The 20,196-nt window shown below is 33.9% G+C and overlaps 1 protein-coding gene across 3 annotated transcripts in view; it reads left to right on the plus strand.

The window, feature by feature from the left end:
* The window catches only part of LOC127710637 (uncharacterized), a 46,107-nt gene that overhangs the window by 8,640 nt on the left and 17,271 nt on the right, over positions 1-20,196 (plus strand). Inside the window, exons 2-5 of one of the 3 annotated variants that reach the window (XM_052216578.1) lie at positions 6,319-6,666; positions 7,658-7,893; positions 12,627-12,703; positions 13,100-13,507. In XM_052216578.1, coding sequence (XP_052072538.1) covers positions 6,465-6,666; positions 7,658-7,893; positions 12,627-12,703; positions 13,100-13,169 — 585 coding nt within the window. In that variant the 5' untranslated portion in view covers positions 6,319-6,464 and the 3' untranslated portion in view covers positions 13,170-13,507. Of the gene's footprint in view, positions 1-6,318; positions 6,667-7,657; positions 7,894-10,623; positions 10,643-12,626; positions 12,704-13,099; positions 13,508-16,102; positions 16,656-20,196 lie in introns of those variants that run through there. The other 2 variants (XM_052216577.1, XR_007986253.1) reach the window with 2 other exon arrangements.

Genomic DNA, 20,196 nt, shown 5'->3' on the forward strand with positions numbered 1-20,196 from the left:
TGTGCAAGCTCCCCACCCTGAAACCATATATATTCTTGTATGTTACAAATCAAATGAAATAAAAGGTGAGTCCCCTGGGGTCACCCCCAGCGTGTCTGTTTGAGAACTTGTAAACGGTCGAGATCCCCACCCCTAAACCATATATATTTTTGTATGGGACAATAAAAGAAATCAAATGATATATAGGGGAAGTCCATTGTGGTAACCCCCCACCCCCTTCTGTTTGAGAAATTGTAAACGGTTGAGATCCCCACCCCTAAACCATATTTATTCTTGTATTTGACAATAAAACAAATCAAATAAAATTTAGGGGAAGTCCACGAGGGTAAACCCCACCCCCTTCTTTTTGAAAACTTGTAAACAGTCAAGATCCCCACCCTAAACCATTTTTCTTCTTGTATATTACAATAAAACAAATCAAATGAAATAAAAGTTGAGTCCCCTGGGGTCACCCCACCTTTTTCCTGTTTAAGAACTTGTAAACGGTTAAGATCCCTCACCCTTAAACCATATATATTCTTGTATGGGACAATAAAACAAATCAAATGTAAAATAGGGGAAGTCCATTGGGGTAACCCCCACCCCCTTCTTTTTGATAGCTTGTAAACGGTCAAGATTCCTACCCAGAAACCATATATATTCTTGTATGGGACAATATATCAAATCAAATGAAATATAGATGAAGTTCATGGGGGTAAATCCCAACCCCTTTTTTTTGAAAACTTGAAAACGGTTGAGATCTCCACCCCTAAACCATATATATTCTTGTATGGGACAATAAAACAAATCAAATGAAATTTAACAGAAGTCCAAGTGGTAAACCCCACCCCCTTCTTTTTGAAAACTTTTAAACAGTTGAGATCCCCACCCCTAAACCATATATATTCCCACCCTGAAACCATATATATTCTTGTATGCAACAATATATCAAATCAAATGAAATATAGGGGAAGTCCACAGGGGTAAACACTACCTCCCTTCTTTTTGAAAACTTGTAAAAGGTTAAGATCCCCACCCCTAAACCATATATATATTCTTGTATGGGACAATAAAATAAAGCAAATTAAATTAAGGGGAAGTCCCCTGGGGTAACCCCATCTCTCCTTTTTTTTGAAAACTTGTAAACGGTCAAGATCCCCACCGCGAAACCATATATATTCTTGTATGTTACAATAAAACAAATGAAATGAAATAAAAGGTGAGTTCCTTGGGGTCATTCCCACCTTCTTCCTATTTAAGAACTTGTAAATGGTCAAGATCCCCGCCCCTAAACTATATATATCCTTGTATGGGACAAAAAAACAAATCATATGAAATAAAGGGCAGGTCCCCTGGGAAAATTAATCAGTTTGTGTGTGTTATACTTGAACATAAATTAAATATATATAGGGTTCTTTCAAGAGCTGAATCTGAACTTGTTTCTTATAAGTTAATAATCTATTTTTATTATGAGATAAAGTTTTTGACATTGATAGATAAGTTGCAGATCTGTATTATTTTTTGACACATGAAAGAAACAATATTAGCAACTATTAATTAAATTTGATTATAATATGGAAATAGATATAACATCATATCTGATTTTAGAGAAGTATTTTGCTTGTTTTTTACTGTTTTATGGAAATAAGTTTGAGTTATTTGTTTTGAAAAGTGATGTGTTTAATTGATAGATATAAAATCATATCTAATTTTAGAGATTTATGAGTGGTTAAGTCATATCTAATTTTAGAGAATTATTTTGGTGTTTTGTTACTGGTTCATGGAAATAAATTTGAGTTTTATCTTGTAAACGGTCGAGATCCCCACCCCTAAACCATATATATTCTTGTATGGGACAATAAAACAAATCAAACTAAAATTTGGGGGAGTCCACTGGACCACCCCCACCCCCTTCTTTTTGAAAACTTGTAAACGGTCAAGATCCCAACCCTGAAACCATATATATTCTTGTATGGGACAATAAAACAAATCAAATGAAATATAAGGCAAGTCCCCTGGGGTCACCCCCAGCGTGTCTGTTTAAGAACTTGTAAACGGTCGAGATCCCAACCTCTAAACAATATATTCTTTTATGGGACAATAACACTAATCAAATGAAATATAGGGGAAGTCCAGGGGGTCACCCCCACCCCTTCTTTTTGATAACTTGTAAACGGTCGAGATCCCAACCCCTGAACCATATATATTCTTGAATGGGACATTAAAACAAATCAAATGAAATTGAGGGGAAGTCCCCTTGGGTAACCCCTAACCCCCTTCTTTTTGAAAACTTGTAAATGATCAAGATCGCCACCCTGAAACCATATATATTCTTGTATGGGACAATAAAACAAATCAAATGAAGTAAAAGGCGAGTCCCCTGGGGTCACCCCAACCCCCTCCTATTTGAGTACTTGTAAACGGTTGAGATCCCCACCCCTAAACCATATATATTCTTGTATGGGACAATAACACATCAAATAAAAATATAGGGGAAGTCCATGGGGGTCACCCCCACCCCCTTCTTTTTGAGAACTTGTAAACAGTCAAGATCCCCACCCCGAAACCATATATATTCTTGTATGGGACAATAAATCAAATCAAATGAAATATAGAAGTCCATGGGGGTAACCCCCACCCCCTTCTTTTTGATAACTTGTAAACGGTCGAGATCCCCACCCCTAAACCATATATATTCTTGAATGGGACAATAAAACAAATCAAATGAAATTGAGGGGAAGTCCCCTGGGGAAACCCCCACCCCCTTTTTTTTTGAAAACTTGTTAACGGTCAAGATCCCCACCCCGAAACCATATATTTTCTTGTATGGAACAATAAAACAAATCAAATGAAATATAAGGCGAGTCCCCTCAGCTTGGGTCACCCCCACCCCCTCCTGTTTGAGAACTTGTAAACTGTCGAGATCCTTACCCCTAAACCATATATATTCTTGTATGGGACAATAAAACAAATCAAATAAAATATAGGGGAAGTCCAGGGGGGTCACCCCACCCCCCTTTTTTTTTGAAACTTGTAAACGGTCAAGATTCCCACCCCGAAACCATATATATTCTTGTATGAGACAATAAAACAAATCAAATGAAATAAAAGGCGAGTCCCCTGGGGTCACCCCACCCCCTCCTGTTTGAGAACTTGTAAATGGTTGAGATCCCCACCCCTAATCCATATATATTCTTGTATGGGACAATAAAACAAATCAAATGAAATTGAGGGAAAGTCCCCTGGGGTAACCCCCAACCCCCTTCTTTTTGAAAACTTGTAAATGGTCAAGATCCCCACCCCGAAACCATATATATTCTTGTATGGGACAATAAAACAAATCAAATGAAATATAAGGTGAGTCCCGTTGGGTCACCCCACCCCCCTCCTGTTTAAGAACTTGTAAACGGTTGAGCTTTTCATTATTAATAAGATAATACCACATTGAGGTCCAAAGGGTCCTAAATTAAACTTTTGTTTAATTTCATCAAATATTGAATTCTTTGGTTCTTTGATATGCTGATTCTAACAATGTTTGAGTGTTAAATCATATCTTATTTTAGAGAACTTAGTCATCACTGGTTGTTGTTATTATATTTTTGATTATAATTTGAAAAATTGCATCATATCTTATTTTAGAGAACTATTTATCCAGTTTGAGTTATTTCCATTTGCACAGAAAATATTATGGATAAAATTAACCTGAGTTTCATTTAAACATAAATTAAATATATATATAGGGTTCTTTCAAATGCTGAATCTAAACTCTATTTAAATATTAGATTTTTAGGCCCAGTTTTCAAGTTGGTCCAAATCAGGGTCCAAAATTAAACTTTGTTTGATTCAACAAAAATTGAATTTATGGGGTTCTTTGAAATGCTGAATCTAACCATGTATTGAGAGATTTTGGATTGTGGGCTCCTTTATTGAGGTCCAAAGGGTCCTAGACTAAACTTTTGTCTGATTTCATCAAAAATTGAATTCTTGGGGTTCTTTGATATGCTGATTCTAATATGTACTTAGATTTTGGATATTGGACCATAATAGGTATTTAAATGTCCAATTTCAAATATATCAGTTCTTTGACTACATTGATTTTGTGTCACAAACCTATGATGTGTCAAATATTCAATCACAATCCAAATTCAGAGCTGTTTTAAGTTTAAATGTAGTGTCCATACTTGCTCAACTGTTCAGGGTTCGACCTCTGCAGGAAAATCCGGTTTGCTGTCTCTCTGACAGCCTCTTGTCTTAGATATTATTATAGTATCTAATAATATCTAATATCCAATAATTTATAGTATCTAATACTATTAATTATGATTTTAACCTTATTTTACATGATTTCAAAAACAACAGTAAATACAGGTGAGCGACACAGGCTCTTGAGAGCCTCTAGTTTTAGTATTGACTTTAAAAATTTCAAAACAGGCCCCTTTATTTCATAAAAAGTTTGTATAGAAGGGCCATTATGTTTCTATGTATGCTGCATGGTGTTTTTATATATGTTGGTGTTTGCTTTTGTAGTAGTGCAGTGCTTCTCATGTTCTGTTGTTTTCCTCTTATAGTTTTAGTTTTTCACTCAGATTTGTTATTGCTAAACCCTCCCCTTTTTTGCCAACCGAGAATGCCGACATTGCTAAAACTTGAACATAGGGGTAAAATGCAATTTTTTGCTTTATATTTTGATAACCATTATCAATAAATAAAATCTGACCAAGTCAAACATTTTTAGAATGTAAAGTTCTACATTGACCTATTGCCTATTTGATTCAATGCTGTTAGACCACTTCTTTTAGGAGTTATTGCCCTTAAATGAAGTATTTTATCATTTTAAATTTTATAGGTTTGAAGCCTTTAAAATTTCAAATGATAAAATACGTCACTTTGTATCAGCAATGTCTCGGACAGGTTTGAAAATTAATGCTGATCAATAATTTTAAAAGAGTTATGCCCTTTAAATAGTAATTATATGGGGAAATGCATTGCAAGCTCTCTCATATGTACAATTCTTGCCAGATTTTTATAAACCTTATATCACAATGTCTTTAACAAGTTTGAAAATGCCGATCCACAATTATGTCCCTCGGAAACATTAGTTTTATGAAAAATTGCATTGTTAGTGCTCTCAAGTGTTCAAGTCTTGCCAAATGTTTATTAAACTTGTATTCATAGGTTTATATATCAGCACAATGTCTTGAACAATTAAAAAAAAACAGTGCAGATTAATTATTTTTAAAACAGTAAGTATAAACCCTTTGAAATATTAATTATATCTGAAATTGCTTTGCATTTGCTCTCAAGCCTTCATTTCTCTAAGATATTTATAAAAAGTTAAAAGAAAGTTTTAGTTTTTGCCAATGGCCAGATACCGGGTAACATGTGAAAAACGAGGAACAGTTGAACTTTAGGTCTGTTCTTTCCTTTATCTATGTTAATCATTGATGTCTTGCTTAGTTCCTTCTGTTACCTATATACTAACATTGAAGTCATACTTCTTTTAAACTGAGTTTTACTCTGTCTATTGCTGTGTGTTTTTGAAATTAAAAACATGTGGTATGATTGCCAATGAGACAACTTTACACCTGATACAAAATGACATAGAAATAAACAACTGTAGGTCACTGTTTATTCCACATTGACTAGAGGTATAGGAGGAGGATTGAAATCTCACAAAATATGTTTAACCATTCCGCATTTTTGCGTTTTTCCCAAGTCAGGAACCTCTGGCCTTGTTAGCCTTGTGTGTTTTTATAATTTTGGTTCATTTGTATGTATCGGAGTTAAGTGTGGCTTCCATTTCGCTGAACTAATATACAGTATTGTTTAGGGCCCAGCATGAGCCTGCTTCCATGTGCTGTTTACTGCTCCTTAGTCAGGCTGTTGTTGTCTTTTTGACACATTCCCCTTTTCTATTGTCCATAGTATCTATTCTATTAATTATCATCATGATCATGTGAACAGAATGTGCTAGTCAGTACTAGCTTGACACTAACTCAACACAAGAAATTTAAAAAAAAAAATTTACAACATAGACAATCCTTAGATCATATTGGTCAAGTCAGCTCTCCTTCCACGACTTCTGAAATTAGTTTGAAATTATTAAAGCTTGTGACTGCATGACAAAAAAATTTGTTGACTGAATTAAAATTTAAACTTATTTGTCTACATCGATGGCCCTAACAGGCTTCAATTAATTCAACAAATTCCATATTTTCTTATGTCCTCACTGTTTTCCTGGTTAAAGTATTGTATTTATTATATAATTAAAAAGAACAAATAAACCCTCACAGTATGTTATACAGTATACAATTTAGTCCTTTCTTAATATAATTACAGGTCAATTGTTAGAGACAAGATGTAGTATGAAACTTCACACCAAAGTGGCTGCAGTGCTGGTAGAATATACAGGACAGCACTGTAGCCAGTAATAACAAATCAAATAAAAAATAACAAGACTGTAAGATACTACTAGAGGAGCCAAAATGAATCTCACAATAGAAGAGTCAAACTTCCTGAGATTTTACTTCCTGAATCTGAAGATTGCTTCACAGGCTGTCAAGGTATATTTTGATTCTGTTCATCCACCAGCTGGACTTGCCACTGAACTTGCCAATAGTGAAGCAAAGTTGAAGGGACTTAGATTTATAACACATCTACAACTGCAGATTTTATACCCAAGTAATGGTAAGTTTAATCATGTTAATAAATTTGTTTATTTTCTAAAAGATTTATCAGTATTCAACAAGATACTCCTTTGGAAAAAGAAATGCCAAAAAAAGAAATGAATAAAAACAAACAATACTGTATTGTGCCAGATTCAGATAGCTAGCCTGACTTGATACAGGAATACCGGGAAATAAATTCTGTAGTAATCTGTTCTAGCATGTCTAGACATGGAATGTAAATCTAACAACTAATTATTATTTATCTCCATGGTTGTTCAGAAAAATTAACCTTACAGGGATACCCTGTTAAATGCAATACACATGGTAATTTTATAACAGCATATAGTGCAATAAACCTGAATTTAGAATTTAAAAAATTGAAACAAAAGGATGTAGGTTTCAATAAACCCATTAAAGATACCAGCAGTTAAATTCGTGTTTGCCGAAAACATTTTGTCTAAAAAAAGACTTCAGGCCAAGTTCAGGGACCCTTAAATGAAAAAGTTAAACACATCAAATTAAAAAGTTGAGAGCATTGAGGACTTCAAAAAAATCTTTATTTGTACACAAAGCTTTAACCATTTACTACCTAGACCATATGTCATAAAACTAAAACACACAACAAAAACCTGCATAGTACAACTATAGACAGGATGACCACTGACTTAAACTAACAAGGAAGTCAAGATCTACTTATATTCCTCATACATTTACTTTAACTACTATAACTAAATCAGTTATAGACAACTTGAAAAAGACTTTAAGTGACTTTTATAACAGATGCACTTAAGTGTTTACCAAATTATTAATATGGATAAGTAAACTCTCGTTTTAGTATCCTTTCACATGAAATCATCTTCATTAAAATGCCTGCTTTGTTCAATATATAACATGTTAGAACCTCTGTTTTATGTAACGGTAAGTTTTTAAATTAGTGGGAACCTGATACAAAATGGCCATCTTTTTATTTAATACACGAAATAAAAACATTACAATGATTACTTTTGCAGCAAGTAATGTTACATCAGACAACTTTGACACAACACTGTTAATTTGTCTTTTACGGAACCTGCCACCACGTCAGTCAGCCCCTGCAACTGGCTGGGATAATTTACCACACCCTGGTGATACCAGTATTGGTGCAGACCTTGCCAGAGTTAAATGGTACAGAAACAAGTTAGTCCATAGCAATGATGGGATATTGTCTTCAACAGATGTCATTCAGTACTGGGGAGATTTAGAAGGTGTAAGTAAAAACAAGTTAGCACATGGCAGAGATTGACAACTTCAGTTTTTTTTTATAAGTCTCCTACCGCAAAAGTCGTAGGGGACTATAGGTTTACACTTCATCCATCCATCTGTCTGTCCATCTGTCAGTTCGTCAATTCGGTTTTCCACACTTTTTCTTCATGCTTAAAGATAAAGATTTGATAGTTTTATCATGACCAGTTACAGATCAAGTTTGCATTTTGTTCGGGTCTGATGATTTTGTAAAGATCTAAGATCCTTGGACTTCGAAAGTTCAATCAACATGAGTAAGTACTCAGTTTTTCGTCATGCTTGAAGATATTGATTTGATGTTTGTATATAGTTTTACCATGACATGTTTCATATCATTTTTTGAATTTTGTTTTAGTCTGATGATTTTGTGCTGGGTTATGGTCCTTGGACTAAGAAATTGGATGCAAATAATCAGTTTTCCTCACTTTTTTTGTTATGCTTGAAGATATTAAGTTGATAACTGTATATAGTTATACCATTTCATGTTACAGCTCAAGTTTCAATTTTGATTTGGTTTTGATGATTATTTTGCACAGTTATGGTCCACAGACTTGTTTGTTATGCTTGGAGATAATGATTTGATATTTCTTATAGCATGTATATAGTTTACACATTGACAAGCTATGAATCAAGTAAGCATTTTGTTTCAGTACAATGAATTTTTATCCCGTAGGAGAATGCTCACAGAATGATTGTTTTGAGTGCAATAATAAATGAGCATTTTGCAATATTATTTCTCACTATTTCTCCTATGGTATTTCTCTCTGTAAGACATAACCTGTTCTTATGCATTATCAATAGTGAATAGTGACATCGACAAATACTATTGTAGCGTTGTTTTATATAATGGGAATTTGAATGTTTTGGCATTTATGATTTGTTATGTGCCTTACACTTGCTTTATTTTTGTTCACGAATGATCAAGTTTAATAATGATAATGTAGATGATAGCATGAAAGTTTTGCCAAATATAAAAGTTGTCCATGGTTACCAATCATACCACATCTTCTTATTTTTTGTTGGCTAGTAATTTTGGACCTTTTGAACTGCAAAACAAAACACCACAACTGAATTAAGGTTGTATCCTACAAAACTAACACATTTGAATTACCACTTGTAATTGGATCTAGGCAGTTAATAAAACAGACATTTTCTGCCAAAATACTATTTTTATATGACCGCAAAAAAATTTTGCGGTCGTATATTGGTATGACGTTGGCATCGTCGTTGTCCAAAGACACATTGGTTTTCGCACTCTAACTTTAGTTTAAGTGAATGGATCTCTATGAAATTTTACCATAAGGTTCAATACCACAAAAGGAAGATTGAAATTGATTTTGGGGGTTATGGTATTAACAGTTAAGGAATTAGGGGCCAAAAAGGGGCCAAAAATAAGCATTTTTGTAACTTCCAGACATAACTTGTGTGTTAGTGTATGAATCTCTCTGACATTGTACCACAAGGTTCCATATCACAAAGGGAAAGCTGGAATTGAGTTTGGGGGTAATTGCCCAAAACGTTTAGGAATAAGGGGCCAAAAATAAGCATTTTTCTAGTTTCCAGACAATAACTTGTGTTCAAGTGTATGGATTTCTCTGAAATTGTACTGCAAGGTACCATACCACAAAGGGAATGCTGGGATTGATTTTGGGGGTAATTGCCTCAAAATTTTAGGAATTAGGGGCAAAAAACAAGCATTTTTCTAGTTTCAGGACAATTACTTGTGTGTAAGTGTATGGATCTTTATGAAATTGTACTTAAAGGTTCCATATCACAAAGGGAAAGCTGGGTTTGAGTTTGGGGGTAATTGCCCTAAATGTTTAGGAATTTGGGGCCAAAAAGGGGCCTAAAAACAAGCATTTTTCTAGTTTCCAGACAATAACTTGTGTTCAAGTGTATGGATCTCTCTGAAATTGTACTGCAAGGTACCATACCACAAAGGGAAGGCTGGGATTGAGTTTGGGGGTGATGAATCATAAGGGGGTTCAAAAAATTTGGGGGAGGGATTTTTTTTTTCCTTTTTTTCCTTTTTTTTTTTCTTTAAAATTTTCCATTTTAAATTGGTTATTTCTGATTTATATATAAAAGCAAATAATGATAATATGGTTTGAATAGGTAAATTAAAAATTTTTAAGTTCTTAGACCACATTCATTCTGTGTCAGAAACCTATGCTGTGTCAAATATTTAATCACAATCCAAATTCAGTGCTGTATCAAGCTTGAATGTTGTGTCCATACTTGCCCCAACTGTTCAGGGTTCGACCTCTGTGGTCGTATCAAGCTGCACCACGCGGAGCATTTTATTTGCTTTATACTTTGATCTTTTCCATATATATCTATTACCAATTTCTTGCACAAATCCTTAAATTTGTATACATATATTCCATTTGTAAGGTAATGTTATGTTTCATACACTCTACATGCGCTATGAAAAATATTTTAATACGTTTTTTCAAAAAGCAAGACATAGGTATGCTGTTTCTGGCGGTGGCGGCAGTGGCAGCGTCTACAATGTATTAGTTTGTGACTAGGTCTAGTCAAGGATTTGTATAGTGAGAAGGATTGGAATCTCGTGGACTATTTGCATTGCCTGTATTGAAATAAGCTGCGTATGATGAGATTTTGCGAGATTTACCGTGATGCATCTCATTAGTCGTTTTTCGTCCACCATTACAAGTTGAATTTATGTCATTTCCAGATAATATCGGCGTTTTGTAAGTATACTTTAACAAAATTACAAGATGTGATACTTTTAAGTGTAAGTTTATGACAGTTCTGATTCAAAAAACAGTTTATATCTTTACAAAACACATTGTCTGCATCTAAATATACTATGCATTTTATCTATTGCTCATCGTAATAATCCCGCCCAAATAGGCGGTCCAAACCACAACTTTAATCTCAATCTCCTCCTTCATAATACGGAATTGTGTTCAGAAACTTGAATTATATGAAATAAATGTGTGTGGTGCGTGCATATTATAAACTATATAGTGTAAGGAGCTTTTAATGGTTATTTCAGACCAACCGTCAAAAATCGTCCCGCGTCAGTGCAAAAAAGGGTGGACTGATAAAATATCAATAAAGTGCCACAAGCGGTCGATTTCAACACTAAAACGTAATTATATCAATTTATCATAGTTTATTTGTTGTACTTTCTAAAACATTTGGCTTGCAAAATGATAACGTGTGATATAATCATATTTTCAAAATACCGCTACGGTTACTAGATGCATCCAAAAGTCGTTATAATGGGCGGGACCAAATTAACATAAATAAACTTCCTGTAGTCCCTCGAACCGTCAACGTGATGAAAAATGTTTACAGTAGAATACATAGTTTGTATCTGTCATTTCATGGAAATTTACACCAAAAGGTATTGCTTTTTCCTTTAGAATTGATATGAAAATGTACTGGGAAATTCCTTTATGCCTTCAAGGGTTTACAGAACCCTGCTTACGTTCACCACATCAACTGAGTATATCATACAGTCATACTGCACATAGGCTACTGTCATAGGTGATAGCATATTTTGGCAGTAGTATAAAGTGAAAATATAGGGACACTATTAATTTACAAGTTAAAGGCGTGTTCTTACTATCATATATTAAGACTGTCTATCTCTCCAATTTTTTGGTATACCTCAGGCCTGCACCAAAGATAACAGGAGATAGTTACATTTGTATATGTGCTTAAAAGTGTGGGGGATAAGGGTACGATTTCAGTGCGACTAATTCAGTTAATGAAATAAAAAATATAAGTTGCCGTCTTCAGGATAAATCACAAGCGCTCGTCCCAGACCAGTATAATTTTCTATGCCCAAATGAATAAAAAGAAATTTTATGAAAGACTATTTTTCAGGCTTTGTTGTCAAAAAGTGTTCCACAATACACAACATTTCTTAACACTCATAAACAAAAACCAAAAAGAAAAGAACGGTCCATTCACATGTACATGTATGGAGAATTCTAAAGTAAAATTAGGCACTTCATCAAGGAGCAGTTATAAACTCTCAGCTCACTACTAAAAACTCTTCATACATGTATTGTCGGGACTCTTGGGCGTCTGGGTTCATCATTTGAAATATAAAGAAATACCAAAATAGTCAAAATTTTTATATTGTCATGGTCAAACATTTGATATTCTTGGGATGGCTACATGTCTACTAAAGTACATAATTAATCCTTGTTACCCCAATACAATCAACCAGTTATGTACTTGTATAGGATGCATAATGTGCCAATACGGACTTTAAAATTCTGAACTTTTTCTGACCAGACTCCATATTCTACATAAATTCATGTCTTGTATTTTATTATTTTTGTGATGTATTATGAACTGTGTTACTTTGTTAATGTTCATATATATATATATATGTATACCATAAAACCCACGATAACTGGATTAATTTCAATAAAATACATATCCCAGCATTATTATAGTGAACATGTAAATTACATCTGTTTACATGGTTTAAACAGTAACAGATTATACATAACCCAGCAGTGACGAGTGCCCAATTATTCGTTTTTAAATTACTGCAAAATTTTCTAAATGTTATTTGATAAAAAATAATTATTTAGCTTTTATATATGGACAGCTAGGAGAGTAGCTTACTCTTGATACATAAGTGATAAAATTTCAGATACTGTGTATAATTGTTTAACATCATATTTGCATTAAGTTTTTGACTTTCAGATGAAAAAGATATTTTGTGTTCTAATAGTACTTCTCTCTGAAGACAATAGTTGGTTATGGCTGTGGATAATAATCAGGTAACTACATTATTAAATATATAAAATAATACTGATACCAGAATTACTTTAAAATCATTATATTCAGAATTTGTGCAAGAATCATACCAGTGTGCCACATCTCTTAATATTTTTTACAGAAATTCTTAGTTGAATTCTAGCCAGCTCTGACAGCTTTCAGCACTACATGTAGTACTAGTACTGCCACAAAATGTAATTTTTAGATTCTTATTCGTTTTTAATTTGTAGTCATGGTAGTAGGCAGGTGTATTTTGTTTTACATGAAATGTTTTTTTTTTTTTGCTTTGAAATTAAATGGATTAATATTATAATTTTACAATATGGAAAATGTCAGGGAAACCCTAATTATATTTTATTTATTTTAGTCTTACAAAAAAAAATGTTTGTTATTTTCAGGATACCAAAGTTAAAGAAAGGAGATATGTTTCTTTGTGGTGAAAGTGCAAGAAATAACACCATATTCTGACTTACAAAATGATCACTCATACTGCATGCAATACAGGGAAAGGCATCAAACCAAGCCTCTAGAAGACATACATTTGTAGAATGTATTTTCTATGATGTACACGTCGCAGAGGATACTTTATGTTCCAAAAATTCAAATACAAATTGTGTCAGCTCCTGTGACAAACTTAAGACGGAAGTTAACCAGAGTATGAAATCACTATTATCAATATGTAAAATCCAACCAGTGACTATATATTTATTCAAATAGTGTCATGAATGGAATTAAAAAAGGACTTGGAAAATTAACATGTTTTAATATTGCTTTGTGTGTTAATAAAATTTGTCAGCAAGAACAAACTTCTTTTAATACAAGACATCCAGAATACATGTCTTCATACATGTCATAGCAGATACCAGCATTTCTGTGGTTGGGTGTTCCCAGATAGTTAAGTTTGTAACAATGTTCCATTTTTTGGTCTTTCATGCTTGGTTCATAAGGAATGTAAAAAAATATTTCATGTGGGTATAAAAATAAGGAGATGTGGTACGATTGCTATTAAGACAACTATCAGGAGATCAAAGGACAAGGATGTAAACGAAGACAGGTCAGTGTTCACTAAGATAGGTTTTCTAGGTACAATGTACAGTCTGTAGGTACTTTTTGAAAGAGGATAACCAATGGATTTATTGGGTCAATGGGATGAAGGTGGGGTGATGTGGGAATGAATATTTTAGCTTGGTGAGAATTAGTAGAAGAAATAATGTTGCCCGTTCAAGATGAAAATGAATAAGCTGCTGCATTTCTGCCTCACATTAAGCATGAAAAATTATGTAAAAAAGTGAAAATGAAGCTATGTGACATAAACAATCTGAGCAACAGATTATAGGCAACTGTACAGCCTTCAACAATGAGAAAACCCATATTGTATAGTTGTCTCTAAAAGGCCACAATGTGAAAAATGTGAAACAAATTATGAGTAGGGTGTATGACACAATAAGCAGATAACCCATCAAAGTTATTCGTAAAATGCTATTACATGTAGTTGCTTGTGTTACTAATGTTTTTCACAAGGGAAATTTACTTGTACTTGCCATGGGTACAACCATTGATTTTTGGATATGAATGATACATTCATTGTTGAAGACCCTACATCAACTGTCAAGATGAAGAACAGGAATAAAAGCCATGTTCATTGATAATTTTCTATGTTTTCTATGTATTGGGTGCGATTTAGTCCCATGTACATTTACTCCATATCATTTCAGTTTCTATTTTACTGTTGTTTATAATCATGAACTTATTTTTAACTTCCTGCCAGTCCTTCAATGAACTCAAACCTCTATAGTTCCAGTTACAACTCATGTATTTGCAGTTTGAACAGACGAGAATTCTTGAAAATCAATGAATTCATTTAATTTCTCATTTGTTGCGGACCTTACATTTGTACATGTATATTGATTCTGTTAAATTTATTCATAACTTAACTATGATAAAAAATCAACATACAGATATTGTATGGAGACTGACTATTCTTGAAGACTGTATGATTTCCTCTAACTGTCAACGTGGTCAATGCTCTTGTGGTAGTTGGGTCAGTTTCATATACTAGAAGAAAGGACAAAGACAAGCTGCGAAAATAAATAATTGTTTTGACCTTCTCTTTGGGGTTATCTTAAACAGCTATTACAAGTATCATAAAGATGTGTTGGGCTACTCAAATTACGATCACAAGAAAAACAACAACATAATTACGATAATTTTCGGCAACTGCCAAATGTAAACGACTATCAAAGTTTATTTTCCAGCTTGAGAGAGGTCTTCAATATGACATACTCAGAAGGAATCGTGATATCTTTGTGAATTAAAAAAAAATATTGATCAAAGATGCTAAAACAAACTAAACCTAACAACAAACAAGTCAGAAATGATTATCTTGCAATACACGCTGTTCGACCGGATATTTACTTACAGGTGCGTTTAAATTTATAGTGGCGAGTACGCAACATCTCACGATAAGTGTCGATATACCGCGAGATTCCAATCCTTCTCACTATACAAATCCTTGGTCTAGTTCATGGTGAACCACTAGTGGTAGGTCAATGATATTTGGTATGCAGTTGTATTAACATTGGCACATCTCATTACCATGGAGATTATTTAGCGTTGCCCCCTCAGTCAAGGTCAATTGACTTTGAAACTTTGCTTAATTTACATGTATTAGTTTGTGATTAGGTCAGTTTATGGGGAACCACTATTGATAGGTCAATGATATTTGGTATGCAGTTGTATAAGCATTGGCATATCTCATTTCCATGGAGATTATTTGGCCCCGCCCCTCATTCATGGTCTATTGCCTTTGCTTAGTTTTCATGTATTAGTTTGTGATTAGGTCAGTTTAAGGGTAACTGTTAGTGGTAGGTCAATGATGATTGGTATGCAGTTGTATAATCATTAGCATTAGCACATCTCATTTCCATGGATATTTGGTCCTTACCCCTCAGTCATGGTCTATTGACTTTGAAACTTTTGCTTAGTTTACATGTATTGGTTTGTGATTAGGTCAGTTTAAGATGAACCACTAATGTTAAGTCAATGATATTCTTGCAAGTTTCATTTCCATGGAGATTACATAACCCCACCCCCTTATTATGGTTCATTGACTTAGAAACTTTTACATAGTTTACAAGTTAATGTTTGTGTTTAGGTTTGTTTAAAGGGAACGACTTATGAAAAGTCAATGGTATTTGGTTTGCAGTTGTATTAGCATTGGCACATCTCATTTCCATGGAGATTGTTTAGCCCTGTACCTTTAGTCATGGTTCATTGACTTTGAATTTTTGCATAACTTACATGTTAAAATTTTGCTATTTTAATTTCAACATTTGCATTATCAAAATAACAAATAGGCGAGACATATCTCTGTGTTAACAGTTTATTTAAAATTTTTGCAGGCTATTGGACGTCTCGGGGGTAATAACCTGCTGATGGAATCCCAGTCTACAAAACATATTGTTCTAGACAAGTCCCTAACAGACATTATAACCAAAATAAGAATTAATGAACATAATATTGAAGAGCACAGAGAAATGTTAGACAATCTCCAGGTTGCAGTTGACAAACAAAAGACCATCAAAGATCAACATGAACACAGAATTCAGCAGCTCACTGATTCTCTTCAGAAAGGAGTAGATGAGGCTCAGAAACATGCTGCAGAACTTTCTGACCACAACGAATCAATAGACAAATATACAGAGGAGATTGTAGAATGTAAGAAAGAAATAGGGAAAATATATACTACAATTAAACTTATACAAGATGAGGTAATGGACAAACAGAACCAGGTTGATACTTTAACATGTCTGTTAGAAAGGCTAGAATGCAAATATAACAAAAAGTTCAAAGAAATTGATGGACAGCTTATCAAACATGATGAACAAATTGCAACATCTGCAAAAGACATTGAAGATTTGAAGAAGAAACAACATAATACTGGTGACATACCAGGTAAGTTTGGTTCATTTTCAATTTGTTTCATGATCTGTTACAATACATGTTTGAGGAAAAAAGGAATCATCCAAAATCTTAAGTGGGGAATGAGGAGATACACTATGGTTGAATGTATTTATAGCCTTTACAAAGGTAGCAAATTGAGAATATTGTGACTTTTTTTATGATCGCCAATTTTTTTTTACATACATATAATGGTATGATGTTGTTGGCGCAGCAGCAGCCAAAGATACATTTGGTTTCCGTAAAATAAATTTAGCTTAGGTGAATGGATCTCCAATAAATTTTATCAGAAGGTTCAATACCACAAAAGGAAGGGTGGGATTGATTTTGGGGGTTATGGTACCAACAGTTTAGGAATCAGGGGCCAAAAAGGGGCAAAAACAAGCATTTTTATAGTTTCCAGATATTTGCTTATGTGCTAGTGCATGAATCTCTCTGAAATTGTACCACAAGGTTCGATATTTCAAAGAGAAGACTGTGATTGCGTTTGGGGGCAATAGCCCTAAATGTTCAGGTCTGAACTTCAGGAATTAGGGGTAAAAAAGGGGCCAAAAACAAGCATTTTTCTAGTTTCCAGAAAATAACTTTAAGTTAAGTGTATGGATCTTTCTGAAATTTTACTACAAAGTATATTACCACAAAGGAAAGGCTGATATTGAGTTTGGGGGCAATTACTCAAAGGGGGATTCAAAACAAATTGTGGGGGGGATTTTTTTCCTAAACATTTTCCATTTTTCATTTTTCAGATTTACTAAGTATTGTGCAACAGCACATTATTGCACAATAGCAATATATCTTCAATTGCTCTGTATTGCCCAATAGCACAGTATTGCCCAATAGCAAGAAATCTTCAATTGCACAGTATTGCACAATAGCAAGAAATCCTTAATTGTCCACTATTATGCAATACCAATAAATTTCAATCGCACAGAATATCACACTAGCAAGAAATCTTCAAATGCACAGTATTGCTCAATAGCACAGTATTATATATGCAATAGCAAGAAATCTTCAATTGCACAGTATTGCACAATAGCAAGAAATCCTCATTTGCACAATATTGTGCAATAGCGCAGTATTGTGCAACAGCAAAAAATCTTCAATTACACAGTATTGCACAATAGCACAGTATTGTGCAAAAGCAAAAACTTCTAACCAATTTCAATGGGATTAACTTAAAGTCTTTAATTTATCGGGGTTCTAACCTTGTATTACTATTTTGGATAATGGGACCGATTTTTTATAATTGGTCTACATTAAGGTCCAAAGGGTCCAAAATTAAAATTCATATGATTTTATCAAAAACTGAATTATTGTGGCTCTATGATATGCTGAATCATATTGTGCATTCAGATTTTTTATTTTATGCTTTGTTTTCAAATAAGTCCATATTAAAGTTTGTAAAGTCCAAAAGTAAACTTTGTTTGATTTCATCTAAAAAAAAAAAAAAATTTGTGTTTTTTTTATATGCTGAATCTAACCATGTTGTTAGATTTTGGATATCAGGCCATACTTGGTAAATTAAATGTCCCATTTCAAATTCTTAAGATCTTTTATTACATATTTTTGTGACAGAAATTTTATCACGATCCAAATTCAGACAGTATCAAGCTTGAATATTGTGTCCAAACTCGCCCCAACTGTTCAGAGTTCCACCTGTGCAGTCGTATCAGGCTGTGCTCAGCGAAGCATTTTATTTTCTCCTCAAGTATCATTAATAAAACTTCATATTAGATACCCAAAGTATGCAATGTATTTGACCAGGGGGAACAGGTACCCAGTGGTCATTCAAGAAGTGGTTAGGTTTCAACTTTCCTCTTAGTGAAAATCTTAGAATACGTTTTTCAAAAATAAAACTTTCATCTTAAATTTTGGCAGAGTTATACATATGCAGCATTTCCTGAAATTACAGTTATTGACCTCACAGTTTTGTCCATTGTTCAAAAGTCACAATCAATAATGCACAAAACATAACAATTTCGAAACATGCTAAATTTACACTAAACATCCAGGTGATAAATATTGAACATCAAATGTAACGCTTTTCAATCAATTTCTGGATGAGATCATTTTCTATTACAGTACCTACCTATTAATATTTCATTTACTGTTAATTTGTTCTTGTCTTGAAAATGCATGAAATATTTGCCTCTGGACACTTGCACTAAGGAAATCTTACCAAGTACAGTAATCCTGATCTATCAAGGTCAGTATATTCTACTCCATAAACTACTCTTCATCTTACTGAGTACTGCAACACTGTGTAATCATGCTCAAGCAAGGTAGCGTTTCTTGATCCATAAACTACTCTTCGTCTTACTGAGTACTGTAATCATGCTCTACCAAGGTAGGTTTTCTTCATCCATAAACTACTCTTCGTACTACTGAGTACTGTAATCATGCTCTACCAAGGTAGCTTTTCTAGATCCATAAACTACTCTTCGTCTTACTGAGTACTGTAATCATGCTCTACCAAGGTAGCTTTTCTTGATCCATAAACTACTCTTCGTCTTACTGAGTACTGTAATCATGCTCTAGGAAAGGAACTTTTCTTGATCCATAAACTACTCTTCTTCTTACTGAGTACTGTAATCATGCTCTACCAAGGTAGCTTTTCTTGATCCATAAACTACTCTTTGTCTTAATTAGCACTGTAACTATGCTCTACCAAATGCAATGAAGCATATCATGATCCATAAACTACTCTTCGTCTTACTGATTACTGTAATCATGCTCTTCGAATGTAGCATTTCTTGATCCATAAATACTTTTCGTCTTACTGATTACTGTTATCATGCTCTACCAAGGTAGCGTTTCTTGATCCATAAACTACTCTTCTTCTTACTGAGTACTGTAATCATGCTCTACCAAGGTAGCTTTTCTTGATCCATAAACTACCTTTCGTCTTATTGAGTACTGTAATCATGCTCTACCAAGGTAGCTTTTCTTGATCCTTGAACTACTCTTCGTCTCACTGAGTACTTTAATCATGCTCTACCAAGGTAGCTTTTTTTGATCCATAAACTACTCTTCCTCTTACTGAGTACTGTAATCATGCTCTACCAAGGTAGCGTTTCTTGATCCATTAACTAGTCTTGGTCTTACTGAGTACTGTAATCCTGCTCTACCAAGGTACCTTTTCTTGATCCATAAACTACTCCTCCTCTTACTGAGTACTGTAATCATGTTCTACTAAGGTAGCTTTTCTTGATCCATAAACTACTCTTTGTCTTACTGAGCACTGTAACTATGCTCTACCAAATGCAATGAAGCATTTCATGATCCATAAACTACTCTTCGTCTTACTGATTACTGTAATCATGCTCTTCTAATGTAGCATTTCTTGATCCATAAACTACTTTTCGTCTTACTGATTAATGTTATCATGCTCTACTAATGCAGCGTATTGTGATCCACAAACTGCTTTACGTCTTACTGAGTACTGTAATCATGTTCTACCAAGGTAGCTTTTCTTGATCCATCAACTACTCTTCCACTAACTGAGTACAGTAATCATGCTCTACCAAGGTAGCTT

Source organism: Mytilus californianus, unplaced genomic scaffold (genome assembly GCF_021869535.1).
Source record: "Mytilus californianus isolate M0D057914Y unplaced genomic scaffold, xbMytCali1.0.p SCAF_8, whole genome shotgun sequence".
Classification (NCBI taxonomy): domain Eukaryota; kingdom Metazoa; phylum Mollusca; class Bivalvia; order Mytilida; family Mytilidae; genus Mytilus; species Mytilus californianus.